At 46.1% G+C, this 19,663-nt stretch overlaps 1 protein-coding gene across 4 annotated transcripts in view; it reads left to right on the forward strand.

Annotated features, from left to right (window-relative positions):
• Positions 1-19,663, forward strand: part of CLSTN1 (calsyntenin 1) — an 842,090-nt gene that overhangs the window by 197,322 nt on the left and 625,105 nt on the right. For all 4 annotated transcript variants that reach the window (XM_069610016.1, XM_069610015.1, XM_069610017.1 and 1 more), the window contains exon 2: positions 1,146-1,268. In XM_069610016.1, the coding sequence (XP_069466117.1) occupies positions 1,146-1,268 (123 nt within the window). The remainder of the gene's footprint in view (positions 1-1,145; positions 1,269-19,663) is intronic.

A 19,663-nucleotide genomic window follows, 5' to 3' on the forward strand; every position in this document is an offset into this window, starting at 1 on the left:
CCTGCCCCAACCGACGTACATGGTTCTAACTCTCTCCTTAGTCTTTCTCAGGACGCTTATTTATTTAGATCCTCGTATCAGTTGATTGGGCATTTTCATTTAAAGGGTGATTACCTTTTCTTATAAAATAACTGCATCTGCTAGGAGTTTCTTCATCCCAGTCTTGGTGTTCCACCGGATCCGTTATTGTAGTTTATTCGTCCCAGTCGTGGTATTTCACAGGGTCTGGTATTGTAAAACACCCCATATAGGCTATAATATGTGCCACTTGAGGGAGTTCCTCACAAGAACGGGAGCCCTTGTCCCCCAAGGGTGAGTTTCTCTTGATGAGGTCCTACTTGCTTCTAGCCCTAGGGAAGGTATTGCAGAACAGGATCACTTCCCTAACCTCACAGAAAGGGGCTCCCCCTTGGGTAGAAGGGACAGATCCCCTGGCTTCATCACGGCTATCATCCAAATTTTGACCAGGTTGCTTCAGGACCCCTCCATCTTGTAGGGCCCTTGCCCCAACTGACCATGCATACTAAGTATTCAGATGGGCTTTTGAGCCTTACTGCCTGTTCTCTGCATCACACCCAGATGGGCAAGGCTGAACTGGGCCGCTTACGTTCAATTAGATTTGCAGCTTTACCTGCATTTACCCCAATATGCCCTGAGACCGAGTCCTCGTGGTGCTGTCGCTGGGTATGTATGACCCCATTCTGTTAAATCTGTGTCCGGAGTCAATATGTTGGTGCTTGAGTCCTACTACTGTTAAATGGGCAATTGCGATTCGTTGTGTAGTATAAACGACCTCATGATGTGAAAATTGTGGCTAATTTAATGGATAAAATGCTAATTTTTATTGCAATTTAGCACATTCTGCTTTACCTGTGCAGAAAGCTTTCTTTGTAGGAGTCGTCACATTGCTTTCACAACCAACATTTGCATTTTCTTTTCCCAAAATGTGACCATGTGAGTGCATGGTCACATAATTGTTGAGGCGGTCTCAAACTTCCTTCTGCAAAATGTTATGCTGGTGCTTCATATGTTTTAGCTGGCGCAAGTAATGACCTCTAAGCAATGATTTTACGATACATCAGTATTAAAAAGATCATAGTCTTGTTTCCTTCCGCTTTTAAAATACTGTTCTTCTCTCTTTGTAGTTAACAAGCACAAGCCATGGATCGAGAGCACGTATCATGGCATAGTGACTGAAAACGACGATGCTGTCCTGCTAGATCCCCCACTCATAGCTTTGGATAAGGATGCCCCACTCCGCTATGCAGGTATGGAACCCTCCAAGATCCATTTGTAACACAGTATGCTTGGTTCAACGGGTACATTTTTGTTATTCTTTTGCTAGTTTTTATCAGCTCATTTGCTCGTGCTTTTTGGCCTATAAGCAACACGCGATGTTGGGTTATTGTTGTACTATGGTTGTCTCCTGTAGGAAACCGAATTATGCTAAGCATACTTTTTTTTTAGTGCTTGCCAATTTGCACTTGCGTGATACAAACTAGACTGTAGTGATAATATTTCCTAATATCTTAAAATACAGATCATGTTATGCACACAAAATTCTGAAATAACGTAGCTGAGGCATCCGAATATTCGGTTTTCCACTTTAATTCTGATGGAAGCTCACGTAATGCAGTAACTATTCAGTACTCCAACTTTAGTGCTTCGAGTAGACCCACCCTCACCAGATTCTGGAACTCTGTGATGTGCGACAAGTATTTTCAATTTTTTCACTTTTCTGTTCCAGTGCTTTCTGTCTTGCTGTCAGTGACCTGAGACAAAGAAAAAAATGTATGCTGCAGTGAGGAGTTAATCACTTGAATAGGGTGCAGATACTAAATAAACCAGCATGGCCCCATGCTGGTTTAGCATCAGTGCCCTAGTGTAATGAGAAGCGCCCGGCTCCATCCTGGAGCGTTTGGTGCCAGCATGAGAGCGGGCTCATTTCCTTTAAATAGGGCGCCTTCACCCACCACACCAGCTCTGGGGAGCCCTTGAAAGACTCCCCAAAGCTGTTGGAGCGCCCCGGGCTAATACTGCGCCCTAGACGACCACCCAGGTCGCCTGGGCCAAAAGCCGGCCCTGCTTCTATCCCAATGTAAATCTAAGCTTAAACAAAGGAGTCTTCTGCTGTTGTAATTTTCCGTGTATCGGCCCATGCTAAACAAATAGTTCATATTGTAGAGTATGAGTGTCTGGCTGCATGTAACCAATTTAATAGTAATGTTGTGTACAAAACTAAGCACATTATGTAAGTAGTGCAATATATACAGTTCCCTTGTTTGGGATATAGATCTAAACCGCATTTAGCAAATGGTTCTAGTTAATACAAGGCACAATCTCTGCGTCATGAAAAACAGCACATCAATTTGTTCTCTGCTGGGCTCTACTATACACCTGATGGAAGGTCTTTGTGACTAGAACATGCTTCATCTCCCTTTTTCTTTTTTAGTATTTATTGTAATGTGCTTTTGTCTGTACCACTTTACAGGCTGGTTAAGATTGTGTGAGGAGAGTTCTGTCCATGAAGGGTACGATTAAAGAGCAAAGAGTAGGAGACCAGCTGTGAGGGAAGACGTGCCCCAGGTGGATGGCAGGTTTATGCATGGATGAAAGGTGGGGGATTAAAGAAGGGGTAGAGCAAGGTAGAGTGACATCCCACCGTTTTACTCAGGCCTAGTAGCAGTTATTCCTCGCCGGGAGTGTTACTTCCAGTTGAATCATGTTCTTTGCATTGCCAGACATCAACGTTACATTATTGTGAGCGATGTCAGACTATGCACAGCATGTGAATCTAAGCAGATACAACCATCAGAAATGCTTTTACGGTAAGTAATGCATTGTCATATCTGAGGCGATTGTCTTCATTGGGGCTTGCACATGTTTTAATGCACCCAAAGTGTGAGGCATGCGACCAGAAGATTCCTTTAAAAGGTGCTTTATAAAATAAACCGAGCCTAGCTCTCCCAGACTGCCTGTATGCGCCCACTGTACTGTAATACCTTTGATGTAAATTGGCAATAAAGCTTCTTAGAAAACCCTGCTCTTAAATTGCACACAAGGGTACCGTGCTCGACATCCCTGATGGACGGTCTTTGTGACTAGAACATGCTTTATCTCCCTTTTGGTGATTGGAGCTAGGAGCTGGGACGGAAAGGTTAGAGGACGGAAGGACACTAATGACTGTCTAAGGGGACAAATACAATTGTTAAAGGAATGGTTTGGTCCGAAATATTATTGTCCCTATGGTTCGGCCATGTGCTTTTAACCATAATTCGATCGTACAAACATTTCCTATGCACCTTAGCTGAGTTTTCGTCTCTTGAACACAAGCAAAATCAGGCAGCAGGGCGCGGCCATCTTGTGATAATCTTATCAGTTGCCGCATTGCCCTGGGTGACCTGCATTTGCAGCACTAAATCATATCCCCCGCCCCTGAGCCTGACATCACCAAATCATTTATATTCTATGCCTCTCTCCGTGACGTTGCTGGGCAGCGTAGCCAAATGCGCCCAGTCGTCACTTACGCGACTAGACACGGAACCCGGAAAACACATATCGTCTCACAGCACAGCGCGTCACAATTAGGAATATGAAACTGTACTTTAAAAGGAAACAGCAAGACTGTACAATTGGTAAAGTAAATTTATTTCACATTAAATGTTTCGATAACATTCGGCGTCTGACATAATCAAAGAAAATTGAATTTTTTTTCTTTGCTCTCGTTCCATAAATCCACAAATGTTCATCGTGAGTCACGCACTGTTCTTTTTTGGGTACACAGGGTGTTCGTTTTGTTTAGATGAAGCACTGGTGCATCAACTTGGCACTAGACCACCGTAACCGTTATGTTGCTCCTAATCACCGGTACCGCGTACGGACATATTGGACCTTGTCTGTCGTCCTAAAAGACAGGTAAGTAGATCCAGTGATTGACATGTAGCTGCAGCTGGCGGTTGAAGAAGCCATCGGTCAGGGTCTGGAATAGATGACAATCGCAGAACGGCACTATGTACCTGTTTGCAAAAGATAAAAATCGAAATGTGTCTCAGTAGCCGATCTTTATTACAATTAATCATTTTCTTTATTAGCGCAGAGGTGACACAATGTGAACCGAGAGAATACAACTTGGAATATCAAAGTACTCTATTTTCTTCCGAGGCTAGTGCGATCGAGAATGTTGAGCTCTAAATGTAATGCGTAAACTGGGGCAAGAATTCGAGGTGCAAAAACAATGTAATAATTTATTAGCGTAGAGCCAGGGAGAAACGAGTGGTGGTCTACATGCGTCTCAATGCTGGCCTGCCCATGTGCCCGGTAGATAGCCCAGCACACAAAGGTTGTACTAGCACTTCCTTGCAATATGCCACACAGAACGAACAAGTACAATGTGACCCAGCAATAACGGTCAGCTATTCGTATTTCGACTAGTTCTGGTTTGAAATCGTCTAAAGAGAAACTTACATTATATTCAGCATTTCCATTCTCTTGGCGCTTTGCAGACCGTAATGTAGACTCCTCCGTTTGTGTCAATGATTTCTCATAAACTGAACTTATATGTAACTAGGTGCAGTTGCGGAATGGGCAACCTTGTCACATCATACGTTATTACACCCCCCACCCCCTCCTTTCAATTCAATCCCTTTCGGAATGGTCCCCGCCTCTCAAGGTCAAAAAACAATAGAACCTTATACTGTACGCGGGACACGCGGGCCTCCCAGCTCCCAAGCAAAAATTCAAAGCTGGTGACCTTCACTCAAAATGAACATACATTCTTACTTCGCAACATCTCGTGTCAACTCATCCCATGCGAAAATGAATTTTGAAGCACGGGCACAGGGAATTGGGGGCTGTCACTGCTTGTTTTTCGTGGCGCTGCTGAGCTGTAGGGGAAAAATTGCCAACGACAGAATGCCCCCTATTCCGAAATTATAGTGTCTGTAACATAAAATGAGTCAAAATGTGTCCAGTGATAGGCCACCTCTGTTTATCTCATGGCCTCCTACCCCATGGCATGTTTTCAGTCAGTACTTCTTGCTTACCTAGAATCTTTTGATACCTAGGTCTAATCCCTTTTGTAGGACGAGCAGATATTCAGCTTTTTGCGGAACTTTATTGCAAGTCAACTGCCAAAACCCAAATATTCTTAAACATTGTTACCCATTGGTCATTAACATGAAAAATGAAGGTCCCACAGTATCTCGACTAAACTGTGAAATGTGAAAGCAATTGTAATAATTGTAATTTCTGATGTTTGTTAATCTGCTTTGAATCACATGCCGTGCATAGGTCCGACATCCAGTGGTCACTGCGGAGTATTGCATTTTCTTTTTTGTAGTTGAAAAGGGGACGTCGACAAGGCGTGTCTGTAACGCTATCCCTATAGTGACGTGCGTTGTACCCACAATCCCTCACGCGTCGAGGTCCCTCAGATTGTTTTTTTCCGCCCAGCTACTGGTCGCCTTATGCGGAGCTCCTCGAGAGACATTGCCAAATAGTTTCTTCGACCTTTGGTCGTTTGTTATTAATATCAATAACGTAGATCCCTCCCTCGACGCAGAGCTGTTTCTCCGCCGAGCAAGATCTTTGACGGAAGGACGAGCGGAGGGGATCCTTCGGCGCTGCCGAACACGTGGCCTGGCCTCGCCGGCCATACACAGTAGGGAGAGTGGGGTTCTGTGGTCTTTCTTTCGCTTTAAGAATGCCTTTCTCTTTCCCCTCCCTCTTTCGAGGTCGTAGTCACACTTTTTGCCCTCAGCTATGGAGAGGACGCCATTTAGGTTTTGCCCGCTTTGCAAGGGTAAATATACCTGGAAGGATAAGCACAAACGGTGCAACCGTTGCTTACCCCTCGATCACCAGGAGGACGGCTGTGCGGCCTGTAAATTATTAAAGCCCAAAACTCTAAAAGACCGCAAGGTCAAAAGGTTGGCGGCCTACGCCATGCCTAGGCCTGACTCCTCGCCCGCTGCCGCCGCCGAATGTGACCAGGACAGCGACTACACGGCCCCTGTAACGGAGGTTGTAGACCTCTCAAAGGAGCGTTCACGCTCCTCGTCGTCCGTCACCGGCCCTGACAAGCCCGGCTCACGCCCATCTTATGGGGATGAACACCCCGGCGACAAGGATGCACACGGAAAAACACCAAAGCACATACCCCCCCGGCACGCATTCGTCGAAGACGAAGGCAGCCATAGCGCCAATGGGGGCGCCGGACCCACCGGCGTCTTCCGCCGACCGTAAGGGTCGTCAGCCCTCCCCGCCACCGCGATAGGCGACTGGGCATTCTAAAAATAAGGGCGCCAACACCAAAACCTCCGGCGACGCGCATCGTAAGAGCGCTCACGTTGCCAGCAAGGACTCGACGTTACATAGCGCGACGGCGACCGATCCCTCGGAAGAGAGAATGATCGCCGAAAGCCTCGCGCGAATAGCATCTAAGGACGGCCAGAGACGTACGGCAAGTGGGACGCCGAAAACCGCGCACAAGGCCAAAGATATGCCAAAAGCGCTGGAAAACAGATCAGGCCAGTTCCCGACGCCGACGGAAGGCCCTAGCCAGCGATAAGGATACTCAGAAGGCGAAGGCTCACTTTCTTCGACGTTATGGGATAGAACTACAGGAGGAAGAAACTCCTTTTTCATTCCCAGACCGTCCTGGCCGACCTCAGTGGACCTCTGAAAGGTTTCAGACCTGTATGGATAAACTAGACAGGTTCATGTCCATCCCAGAAGACAGGGCACCCAAGAGACCAAGGGAGGCACCCCTGGAGAGTTCAAGGGTTAAATACCAGAAGTTTTATAACCCCATACAGGAGGACAAATACTCTTACGATCTCACTGAGGAAGACACCCGCTTCCAGGAGAAAGATGAGTTCACCTATGTTGAAGACCAACAAGAAGAGGAAGGTTTTCACGAGGACACTAACCTAGGTGAGGAGGGATTCCAGGAGGACACAGGCAAGGGCGACCCAAATCCCTGGCAGTCACTAGCTAGGTCTACAGACACAGGCAGTAGCAGTATAGTCATCAGGTCTACTGAAACTACACCAGTCAGGAACCCTTCGCCTGTTGATGATCAACCCACCTTCAATGCACTGCTGAAGGCAGCAGCACATTTTGAAATTGAAACTGGGGAGGTCACCCCAGACACCGATTTTGTGGAGAGGATTATCAAAGAAAACCCCCCCACTAGTCAAACTATCCCCATCCTCGCCTCAGTTAAGAGACGTATTACCCCTTCTCTGTCCACTCTTGCACTGGTGAGAGGGGTCAATCCGAGGATTGAGAAACTGTTCTCTCCCTCTCAATCAGACCCATTATATATTAAGGGTCACTCAATCCTGGACTCCATGGTCGTGACCAACACCAGGAAAAGGGCCAGAGTCCCACTATCTACCAGTGAGGCACCCCAGATAAAGAGGGGAAGAAACTTTATGCCCTAGCCAAGAGAATCGCCACCTCTGCAGCATTCTCTACCAGAATTGCCAATAATAACACACTATTGGCAAGCTACGCTAATGCTCAATGGGAAAAGCTTAAACAGGACATTGAAGAAGCTCCTGAACCCTTAAGAACTCGTTTGCTGGCTACAGTTAACGAGGGCTCTCTGGTCAACCAAAGCATCGTCAAGAATACCCTCGATGCAGCAGAGACGGCTGGCCGCACTTTGGTACAAGGAATTTTGCTGAAGCGTCACGTCTGGCTTCGCAATTCCGGGTTTAAGGCAGAAACACAAGCGTCCCTTATTAATAAGCCCATAGAGGAGTCCAACCTCTTTGGGAAAGCAGTTGATGACGCGCTGGAGAACGCGAAGAAAGAATTTGACACAATAAAGACCTTAGACCAAATTTCAAAACCCCCTAACAGGCGGGGATTTGGTAATAACCACTTTTTTCGTGGCCAACGCCAGCAACAAAACCACCAACAACAGTATTCTGCCAGCAACTACCAAGGAAATAGTGGCCAGTACAATCAGAGGGGTCAACGCCGTGGCAAAGGGAGAGGCCGGGGTTCCACCCCCAGAGGCTCCCAAGCCACCAACACCACCAGGTGAAGCAAAGATTTGCGTCCCCTCCCATGCAACGCCGGTCGGGGGCCGGTTAACATCCTTTCTTCCAGCATGGGAGGGAATAACATCAGACCGCTGGGTACTTTCCACCGTAGCCCGCGGCTACTGTATAGAGTTCAACAGTTCCCCAACATACAGACCCCCGAGGGGACGCCGCATGACACCAGAACACCTCGCCATCCTTCTCCAAGAAGTGGACCAACTGCTGGAAAAGGGAGCCATAGAGGTCGTGCCTCTATCTCGGGTAACGGAAGGTATTTATTCAGTGTACTTCCTTGTACCCAAAAAGGATCTAACCATGCGCCCTGTATTAGATCTGCGCTCAGCGAACAAGTTTGTCAAACCCCAAAAGTTTCGTATGGTGACCTTACAGGAAGTGATCCCACTGCTATCATAGGGAGATTACATGACAACACTGGACATGAAAGATGCATACTTTCATATTTTAATGTTACCAGCGCACAGAAAATACCTCGGGTTCATGATAGAGGGCAAACACTATCAGTTCAGAGTTCTACCCTTCGGCATAGCATCTGCACCAAGGGTATTCACGAAAGTACTGGCAGTGGCAGCGGCCCATCTGCGCAGGTTATCCATCCCAGTATACCCTTACCTCGACGACTGGCTCATAACAGGGGATTCTTACGAGACATGCTTCTCAAACACCCAAAAGACTGTAGACCGTTTGTTCCAACTGGGCTTCTCCATCAACGAGAAGTCCAGTTTAGACCCCAGCCAAGTCAAACAATTCCTAGGGGCTCTAATTCGAACAAAGGACGGCCTCGTCTTCCCCTCCAACGAGAGGGTCCAAAACATGCTGTTTCAGATCCCCCATTATGTGGCAGGTCGAGAGGTGACGGTGCGCAAAGCGATGCGCTTGCTAGGAATGATGGCGTTGTGTATTTATTTGGTACCTCACGCTCGCCTGCGCATGCGCCCAATGCAAGAGTGGCTCCACAGCCAGTGGCGTCGGGCCAGCGGACAATGGGACGATCTAGTGGTGGTCTCGCAGGCCTTGGTTCTCTCGCTACGGTGGTGGACAAAGGAAAACCTGATAATAGGGAAACCTTTTGCCACACCCGCGGTGGAGGCCACTCTAACCACGGACACATCCCTCACAGGATGGGGGGGGCTCACCTATCCCATCAGACTGCTCACGGAGTGTGGACTCCGAGCGTAGCATCCAAGCACATAAACCTACTGGAGCTAATGGCGGTGTTCAAAGCACTAAAAGCCTTCCAAGAACATCTACAAGGGAAGACAGTGATGGTCCTTACAGACAGCACCACAGCCATGTACTACATCAACAAGCAGGGGGGCACCCACTCTCCAGGACTGTCCAAGCTGTCCCAGAATATATGGAAGTGGGCTTTCAGACACATGTTCCTACTGTCACAACCCGTACTAGGGGAACTCAATCTACTAGCAGACGAGCTCAGCAGAGACTTCCCCCTGCCCGAAGAGTACGAATGGCAGCTGCACGAAGACATCGTCTTCGACGTCTTCACACAATGGGGATTCCCCGAAATAGACCTGTTCGCAACTCTGGAGAACTCACAATGGCAAAGTTACGCCTCCAGGTACCCCCAGAACCAGTCCAAGGGGAACGGTCTGTCGATTCAATGGTCAGGGAAATTTGTTTACGCTTTTCCCCCCGACTCTCCTTCTCAACAAAGTTGTGCACAAGATGCACTAGGAACAAGTTACCATGATACTAGTGGCCCCTTTGTGGGCCCGGCAGCCATGGTTCGCTCACTTGATGGAGATGTCCCTATCTCCCCCAATGAAACTTCCCTGCCCGTACAACATGCTGTCACAGGACAGGGGCAGGACACTGCACCCATGCCCTCAGACCATGAACTTAGCAGCCTGGCTCCTGAGATCATAGAATTTGGACATCTACAACTCCCGCAGAGATGTATGGACATCCTCAGGGAAGCCAGAAAATCTAATACTCGCCACTGCTATTCTAGCAAGTGGAGAAGATTTGTCATCTGGTGTAGAGGAAAGAGCATCAACCCGGTTGACTGCTCTCCCACACAGATTGTTCTGTACCTGACCCATTTATTGGACTCAGGTCTAGTATTCAATTCCATTAAAGTCCACCTGGCGGCACTTTCTGCATACACTACTTCCCAACTTAGTGTCGTGGTGGAAGATCCCAGTTATCAAGGCCTTCATGGAGGGGGTAAAGAGAATACACCCTCCGATAGCTAACCCAGCTCCCGGATGGGACTTAAATGTGGTACCAGACTCCTGGGCTCACCATTCGAACCCATGCACAAGGCAACTAAGGACCTCACTCTTAAGACTGCTTTTCTAATAGCTATCACCTCCATTAGGAGAGTAAGTGAACTACAGGCTCTTTCTGTTCTAGACCCCTTCGTGACGGTTCACAAAGATAAGGTGGTTCTACGCACACACCCAAGGTTTGCACCGAAATTCATCTTGAAATTCCATGTAAACCAGTTAATAGAACTACCAACGTTCTTTCAAAACCCTTCCAACTTGGGAGAAAAAAGTCTGCATACACTGGATGTACGCAGAGCTGTCATGTTCTACATGGAAAGAACCAGGCCACTGAGAAAGACTAATCAGTTCTTTGTCTCGGTGGCAGCAGGAAGAGAAGGAGATGCAGTCTCAAAGTCCACTATATCTAGATGGATTGTTCAATGTATCACTCTGTTACACTCTTGCTAAGAGAGAATTACCCTTCAAGCCAAGAGCACATTCTACTCGAGGCACTGGGGCATCCATAGCATTCATTGCAAATGTTCCCCTTGAGTCCATCTGCAAAGCGGCTACCTGGAGTTCTGTGCACACCTTTACAAAACACTACTGTCTAGATGCACACTCTAGATCTGACTCCTAGGTGGGACAGGCAGTATTAAGACATCTTTTCTCTACTGTTCCTTCTCAAAACCCACCGCCAACTCCGGGTACTGCTCGCTAGTCTATGCACAGCATGTAATTCCAAGCAGATTAACAAGCATCAGAAGACAATGTATTACTTACTGTAAAAGCATTTCTGATGGTTGTATCTGCTTAGATTCACATGCGCCCACCCTTCCTCCCCGCTCGGATGGAAGGAACATAGACATCTTTCTACATCTCTCTCTTTTCTGTACTCACTCACGTATAGAAGGCTCCCTCAGGGCAGAAAAAATACAAACAGAGGGACCTCGATGCGTGAGGGATTGTGGGTACAACGCACGTCACTATAGGGATAGTGTTACAGACACGCCTTGTCGACGTCCCCTTTTCGACTACGAAAAACAAAATGCAATACTCCGCAGTGACCACTGGATGTCGGACCTATGCACAGCATGTGAATCTAAGCAGATACAACCATCAGAAATGCTTTTACGGTAAGTAATGCATTTTCATATTTTTAAGAAAAGGACTGAGGATGAATTTCAAAAGAGAAATTGCATACTTTATTTGTACAGTTTCTAGAATTTATTTTTTGTTGAAAAAATAAAAACAGACGGTAATCATTTCAACCGGGATTTGAACGATTTAACAAACTCTGCTTTGGGTGGACATGGCACGCTGGCAATGTTTTGTGGCAATGTATGGGTGCTCTGAACAGATTTGTGCGTGCTTCCATGACTATGCATCTCAATGAAATTAACAATAAGATATTTCACAAAATCGAATTCCATTTCCTCATATACTGGTTTGACAACCCATTTTTTGCTTCTTTTCGTGAAGGCCATAGTGTAGCGAAGCATCCCCAAGTTTCCTGCAGTCCTAGATTGTTCCCGGCCTACATTCTCGCTATGCGCCAATACCGCAAGTAAAGTCCTACATTTCATCCCTTGGATGCCAAAATGCAATCTCTTTGGTCTGTACTTTAGGCACATATTGTGGAACACCTCCAAATCTCGTGTGTGACAGAATTCTGTGAGTCCCTTAAAATCTCTTTATAGTTTTATTAAACACAATCTTCTCAAGGGTTTTGTGTGGAGGTGAAGATGGGATCAACCACTTCTTCTTCGGTGCCTGCTCTGGGGACAAAGGGCCATGTTCACATTGGTGGAAATTTTGGTTTTCTGTCCAGTGGTGAAGGTTGGAACAGTGGTGCATTAGTGACCGCCATTTTTCCAGTAGAATTTCCACAGACCCATCACATGTTTTTGAGCTCCACCAAAGATGGTTGCTGAAAGACTGGGGCCATTGGGAAATACCTTCCAAACATTTTTTTTTTCCCCCTGCAGCCGAGATTTTTTTATTGATTGATTTGGCAACATGCCATACATCAAATTGATGTTTAATATTTGGATACTGCTCTCTCATTCTCTTGGCTATTGAAACGTGTCTGTCCGTGGCTATGAGGTCGATTTGCATTCCCCTCGATTGTCGATCTTCCAGTGATTTTATAAAACCAAGTTTCTCCATGGCCATCGAGGATTTACATTGGGACACCTGCATGACCACCGAACTCGCAATTTTCTTACTTTCCATGTCCTGAAGATGGTAGGTGCAGTACTTGGCAGAAAATCCAGGGCTGTCACACAGTCCATTGCCGGCTAGCCTGACCCGAACCGTTTGTCGGAGAATGTACTTTGAATAGCCAATTGTTCAATTTTCCAAGCATCACTAATGGCAGGGAATAGATAATCACGTTGGTATTTGTAGTATTGCGTTTTAGAAATGAAATGGAGTCCCACAAACTGAAAGAAACTGGATAACTTTGTGAAACTAGAGCCACTGAAAAGTAAAGCTGCTGCACACAGTAGATTGCCAGCTGGCAGTTTCCCCAGCATCGGTTGAGCGGACCATGAAAATGCTTTGACTTTTCACAGGTTGCATGTATTTTGAGGTTACTGCCTTGTGTTAGACGAGTCACTCTCACCAATGGCTTTCCACATACTTCCCCTCCCACTGAATGCACACATTTGAGCATCTTTATAATCTCCAAGCTGCTGTCGAATATTATGCATTTGGCCTCTTTTATTATACTGTCATCTGGCAACACTGTTTCGGACTGAAACGTTTTGGACATATTGGCCAAACCGGACATACTATAGTCAATATCTTTGTCTGTTTCGTCTGTCAATAGTGTTGATGCTTCAGTTTCTGTCATTTCAACATCTGTTACTTGACCATGGATAGGAGAAAACATCAATGTGGAGTGTTTTTTGGGGGGCACTTTGTTGGCGGGTGTCGATTGTGTTAAGTGCTCATCTAGTAATGTTAAACTATCATCTATAAATTCAATTTCACCTTCCTCTGGCGGAGCAGGCGCATTGTAGCAATGGTCCAAGAACACTTTGCTGGAATCGCCAGTCTTATTAAATTCATTTTGTGGCCATTGGACATAGGCATCTCGAGTGTGAACACAACGCGCCTCAATGAATAGTTCCTCCATGGTGAAATCAGTTTGGCAAGCAGCATCTGTCATTTGTATCGCTGTCTGTCTCTGCATAGTCCGTACTCCATCGGGCAACTACAGGACAGATGGGGGGGAAAAGGGATGTTCAGTGCAAATCCAACATAGTGTTGTACTATTTACATTAAAAAAAGCATATAATGAAGGCCTTAGCACAAAACTATTCTTAACAATATAAAGTATTTATAACTAACCTTATTATTATTTCTTTTCTTTGAAACCTTCTTTACTCTAAAATCAGCAAACTGCTGCACCGACTCAGATCCACGTTCCTACGGTTTAATATACGGATCTTGTATACATCCCTACAAAAAATAGTATCCATTTAAAATAAGTCATTGGCATTACACATATAATTAGACCGACTTTCTTTCATTAGATGGTACTGTCAGTACGCATACCTCTGGCTCCGGGTCAACTGTAAGGTCTGGTTCCGGTACAACTACAAGGGATAATTTAATTGTAGAGGACCCTGCAGCATCTCCCTGAAACAGTGCTTGCATTAGTAAGGTCGAAAAGATTGGAAACTGGACACACAATTCGGAAAGACAAAGGTACATATCAACAGTAAAGTAGGAATGAAACATTGTGTAAAAGAATTACACTATGTAAATATGATCAGATTATCTCGTCCTATTGAGCTATGAAGACCCATTCCACTGGCACCGGATCGACTAAGAGGGATGTTGTAATTGTAGTGGACGCTTCACCATCTCCCTGAAACACAGTACTTGCATTAGTAAGGTCGAAAAGATTGGAAACTGGACACACAATTTGGAAAGACGACAAAGGTACATATCAACAGTAAAGTAGGAATGAAACATTGTCTAAAGCAATGATACGTTGAGAAAATATGATCACATTATGTAGAATTCCGTGCATAAAAACGGTCTGGAACAGAATAGCTAGATAAGATTACCTGATAAGTGCTCAAAGTGGTTGATGACTCCCGGCAAGACATGGATGTTGAATCTTGTTCCTTCATATTCGGTGGATAGTCATGGAGTGGTAAAGGGAAAGTATTATTAGATTTAGAAATTCCAACATTACAAAATGGCATGTAAGGAGACTGAATACGAGAAAATTACTTATTGAAATGCATAATATAGCATAGTTATCTGTCCCCATAAATCATTTTTCTATGTGGGTTCTACAAAACAAGGACTGATGTTTTGAAAAATGGTCATTATTTAAACAGCTATTCAATCACATAAATATGGAAAGTACTATAAGTGACATTTACACCAAAAATACAGACGTAAAGCTGAATCTGGAAGCGTGAATCACCTGTGGCGGCATTTTCTCGAATAAAGTCGGAATAGCGTTTGGGAGCAATTTCCGAGTTGTTCTCAGTTAATTCCTCTTTATGTACAAGGATGTGTCATACATATCCGGGTCGAAGTGCAGGCTGCAGATGCGGTATCGATGACCCCTCTTGTCCTGCGAAACTTGTTTGACTCTACTTTCAAGCTCTTCCGTTGAATATCCGCAACGTCTGACCCATTCTCTTATTCGATCAACAGTCTTGGGGAATACATGCATTGTAATGCCCTGGGATTTGTCATGGGTCTTCGAAGGGCAACCGAAAATAGAACATGCAGGCATTGTTGTAAATTCTACAAAATAAAGGTCAACATTATTAGAAAATTATTTTGCATAAACATGTGAGAAAGAATGAATTGGACTATACATTGTTCATTGCACGCTTTCTTTTGGACACCACAGAAAAACCAGTGCAGCGTGTGCGGCTCTATTATGGGATAAATTGCAGAAGCGATTCATTGATGTGTTGAAAATTAGAACATGTTACCTGACCCTTGAATGTACAATCGTGCATGAAAAGGAAACATGCTTATATTATAGACACGGTCGATAATTCGAAATGGATATAAATTTACAAATGAAGGAGATATGATTAGGATACATGCCCTTACCTTGACCAACAAACATTTGGATTCAGCAAGCAGAAATTAGTGGCAGGAAAACAGGGAGATGTTCACGGGTAGCACACTGACGAGCTCACTCGAAGCGGTCACAGAGTAGCATGTTCACGAGTTGACTTGCAGTGCTCAAAGATGTTCTCATGGTAAATATCCAGTGGTCTATAAAGAATAACAAAAAGGGGTGTGTTTGTGAACGAATTACATGTATATGTCGTGGTATTATGTACATTGCAGGGGAGCGGCCTGCTTCAAGGGAGCCTGCCTGGAGACACTGGGTCTGGGGAGCCATGTGAACAATGGCCCCTGGGCATAGGATACCTTTTGAAGTGTACATGTTGTTTGGCACCTTGGCCGTTCGCGCCCCTGACAGCACCCCATGGCAGCGCACATCCACTGGTGCGAACTGCCTTTGTTACTCACCTGGCTCCCACAGAGGCGTCTATCTGGACTGGACTGCTGCGATCTCCACCAATGTGACGCGTAGGGCCGAGATGACGGACTGCACTGGCCCACCTAGCTTCGTTTGCTTGGCCCGTAGGAATATTCTTCTGCAAGTGGAGAAAGGGAATTAACCACCCGTGGAGTTTAGCGTAAATCCCCCCACCCCGTTGTTCTCCCCACTGATAACCTTGGATGTCCCCTCTTATAGTCTCACCTGATGATTTGAAAAGATGAGCTCTCCATCCTGCATTGAGCGCAGGAGCGCGTAGATAACCAGTTGCTTCACTGGCTAAAAGGAATTGGTGAGTACCAGGACAATATTGACTCCGATATTTCCGGCAAGACGCCGTAAGTATGTAGTTCGTAAGAGTTCAAATGCCTGACTTTCACTCTTGTCCGATTCCTTGCAGGTTGCAGCTTGACCTTACTGAAGAGTTCCTTGTGGCAACCGGTAATGTTCTGGTAAGGATTTGTATTATCCAACACAGTTCGATAAAGTAGTGTCCATATTTAACCTGTTGCTTTCTCCCTTGTTCAGGCGCTGAGAGAAAGTATGAAGTCTCGGGGAATAAGGCCTCCGGCTGTAAAATCAGGTAAGTCTTTTGTGGTGAGGAGGGTTCCCCTTGTTAGTCCCTTGTTTCACCTTGCTGTCCTTCTGTTTCCCCTTAGGGGCCGGGGTTCGGCTAGGATGCAGTGGAAGCTGTGCGGACCCGTGAAGAAGAATAGTACCCCCGGTGGTAAAATCAGGTAAGTCTATGAGGGGTATTCCTCTGTGTATTCCCTTGGCTCACCTTGATGTTCTTGTCTTCTCCTTAGGTGCCGGAGTTCGGCGGGAACATGCAGGAGGATGCAGTGAAATGTGAAGATGCTGCGAAGGCCGGTGAGTTCAGCGCGGCGCTGCAGCAAGCGAGGCGACGCGCATAAAATAACTTCTTTCTTCCAGTTCGAAGGCACGATGAATCGGGAATTCAGGTAAGGATCAAAGGTATTGCTCTTGTTCTAACCTTTTCTCCTTCTTTCTCCCTTTTTCTAGGAGCTCCAAACTCGAGGCAGGCGTGGCAGAAGACTGGATGCAGACTTGCAGGCACGGTGAGCGTTGCGCTGCTGGATGCAGAATAACGCGAAGAGTGTGCTGCTCTTCGGGCGTGGTTTAAATAGCCTCCAAAGTAGTCCCAGGTATTCCTCTCCAGCCCCACCCCAGTAAAAAAATAGTTCCTAGGTAAAATAGTCCCTTCCAAGCCTCTTTTGGCTTGGAGCTCTTGCAGCATGGTCTGCATCAGGTAACTTTGCAGCATGGTCTGCATCAGGTAAGTTTTAATCTATGAGCCTGGGGCCTATGGCACCAGGACTGACTCTCCATATGAGCCTGGCGCCAGGACTGCACCCAAATAGCCCCTAGCAGGGGTTGTTGGGCTTGCTTGGGGTAACTTGATGCCTGCTTCCGGGGTTGGTGGACTTGGTCTGGGTCCCCGGGGGGAGGCATCATGACAGCCTTTGATAGTGGGGGGTGGGATGGATGGGCCGGGAGGCGTGCAGACAAGGCACCGGAACACTGCTGAATGGAGACACACTTGATTTATTTAAAAACTGAAACAACCATTGATAAAAAATATGTTGTGTTTTATTTGGTTTCTTATTTTGATGGCACAAAAATACTAGACATTGTAAAGGTCTGGTTGCAGCTCAGTGAGGGAAAATCCCCTGTACTGACCGCTGTCACTGGGGAAGGTTTGTCTAATGGCGCCAACGACACAGGCGGGTATTATTCGTCGAACGTGGTGTCCAAGCCTCCCATGAAGCCACCATGTGTACGAATGATAGGCCACCAGCCGGTACCACCCATGAAAGAGAAATATGCAATCTGTTTTTAAATGACCAAGATAAGTGTATTTAACCTTAGTTGTCCATGACAATTCTTGTATGCAGTGGGATTTCAGGACAAATGCTAACTAGACGCTGCACAACATTGAACGACTTTTATGCAACTATTACTAGAGAATTGCAAGACTAAACGGATATGACAATGATATCTTGAAGTTACGAGAATATAGGGCACAACCGTGAAATAGTAGTGGCCTAACTGTCATCACAACCAGACTATACTTACTCGTTACTTGGATTACGAGGGCAAACTGTTGCGCGAAGTTCGTGCATAAGCACCATCAAAATCCTCAACACGGACCGTGTGTGACAGACTGCCGTGAAGTCTGGCAGCTCGGTAACGCTTTGCGGCTGTGTATCGCCTTGCGATATGTAGGACAAGCATCCAGAATTCTCGGCAGCAGCAGTTCTCCACCTCGGTTGGCATTAGCGCGCACCGATTGCAGGTACACCAGGTGGAAACACTGTCCATGCGACTAGGCCCAGGCTCTTCATCTGTTGAAACGTCCGCCCAACTGTTGTCCAAATCCCCATTGTTTACAGAGCTTGTGCTTTCCAGTAATTCCTCCTCGGAATACTCGGGCTCATACAGGTAGGGCATTATTGTTGCCATTGTGTGCTAAAGAAACGAAAATAACGTATAGCGGTCGTACTGGTATCTGTTCACACGGGCTACAAGCAACGAAGGTAGCTGACCAGAGCACAGAAACGAGTCCCAGAATACTCAAAGAAATACAGCGAGAGGAATGGAAAAGAAAATCTGCTTTTGTGTGTTGTGAAACGCTCTGTTTATACTTATCGAGGAAAGCGGCTTCCTGCCGTTTCCATGGTGACACGTCATTAGCTGAGGCGCAGAGAATGTTGACGCGAGACATGCTTTGGCGTTGTGAAATGGGCGGTACGCGTCTAGTAATGTCAGGCTCAGGGGATATGATTTAGTGCCACAAACGCAGGTCACCCAGGGCGATGCGGAAAGTGATTATCTCAAGATGGCCGCGCCCTGCTGCCTGATTTTGCTTGTGTTCAAGAGACGAAAACTCAGGTAAGGTGCATAGGAAATGTTTGTACGATCGATTGAATTATGGTTAAAAGCACATGGCCGACCCATAGGGACAATATTTTCTGACCGAACCATTCCTTTAAGGGGTATGAGAGTTAGAGATGTGGCTCGGTTATGCCACTTATGCTGGAGAAGGAAAGGCTGATGGAATCAGATAAGGGTCAGGAGGACCAGGACAGTGACACACCAGAAGATGTACTTGATTCTCTCTCCCCCCCCTGACCCCCCCACCCTCCCTTTCCGTCCCAGCTCCTAGCTGTGACCACTTCCAGCCATGTAGCGAATGCTTCCCACTGTACTGCTGGTATCTTAGTCCCTACTTTTTCCAGCTCCTTTCTAAGGGCACTGTGAGGAGCCAGGAATGGGACGCGGGCACAGAGCTCATAGTTTTGGCTATAAACTTTTACTCAAAAATAAAAGTGGGTTGGAAAAATGCCTCACTGTCCCTATTCTAGGAGGGGTTTCCCTACCTCAAACAAAACTAACGGTCTGTCCGTTGTCCAGATGTCCAAAGTAAAAATGTCATGTGGCTGAAATACTATTCTGTCCCTCGCATTCTAAAAAGTAATTCGAAGGTGAAAATGGTAATGTCTTTGGCCTTGGAAGTACCCAAAATGTTCAAATGCAAAAGGAAAAGGCGTAACTCCAAGGCAAATGTTCTGAATGCGTAAAGTTCACAGATCCATGGGATTGCACCCTTCCACAGGTTTTCTCTTCACGGCACTTTAAACTCCTGAAGGGAAGGAGGAGTCTTGGATTTCTCTTGATCAACAAAAACAACTAGTAAACAATTTGGCATTGGTCTCAATTTCACAGGATACCTGGTGCACTCTCTTGCCAGGTTTCTTTTCCACTGTAACATTTTCTCAGTC

This window comes from Ambystoma mexicanum, chromosome 8, assembly GCF_040938575.1.
Source record: "Ambystoma mexicanum isolate Mex_15411 chromosome 8, UKY_AmexF1_1, whole genome shotgun sequence".
Lineage (NCBI taxonomy): Eukaryota > Metazoa > Chordata > Amphibia > Caudata > Ambystomatidae > Ambystoma > Ambystoma mexicanum.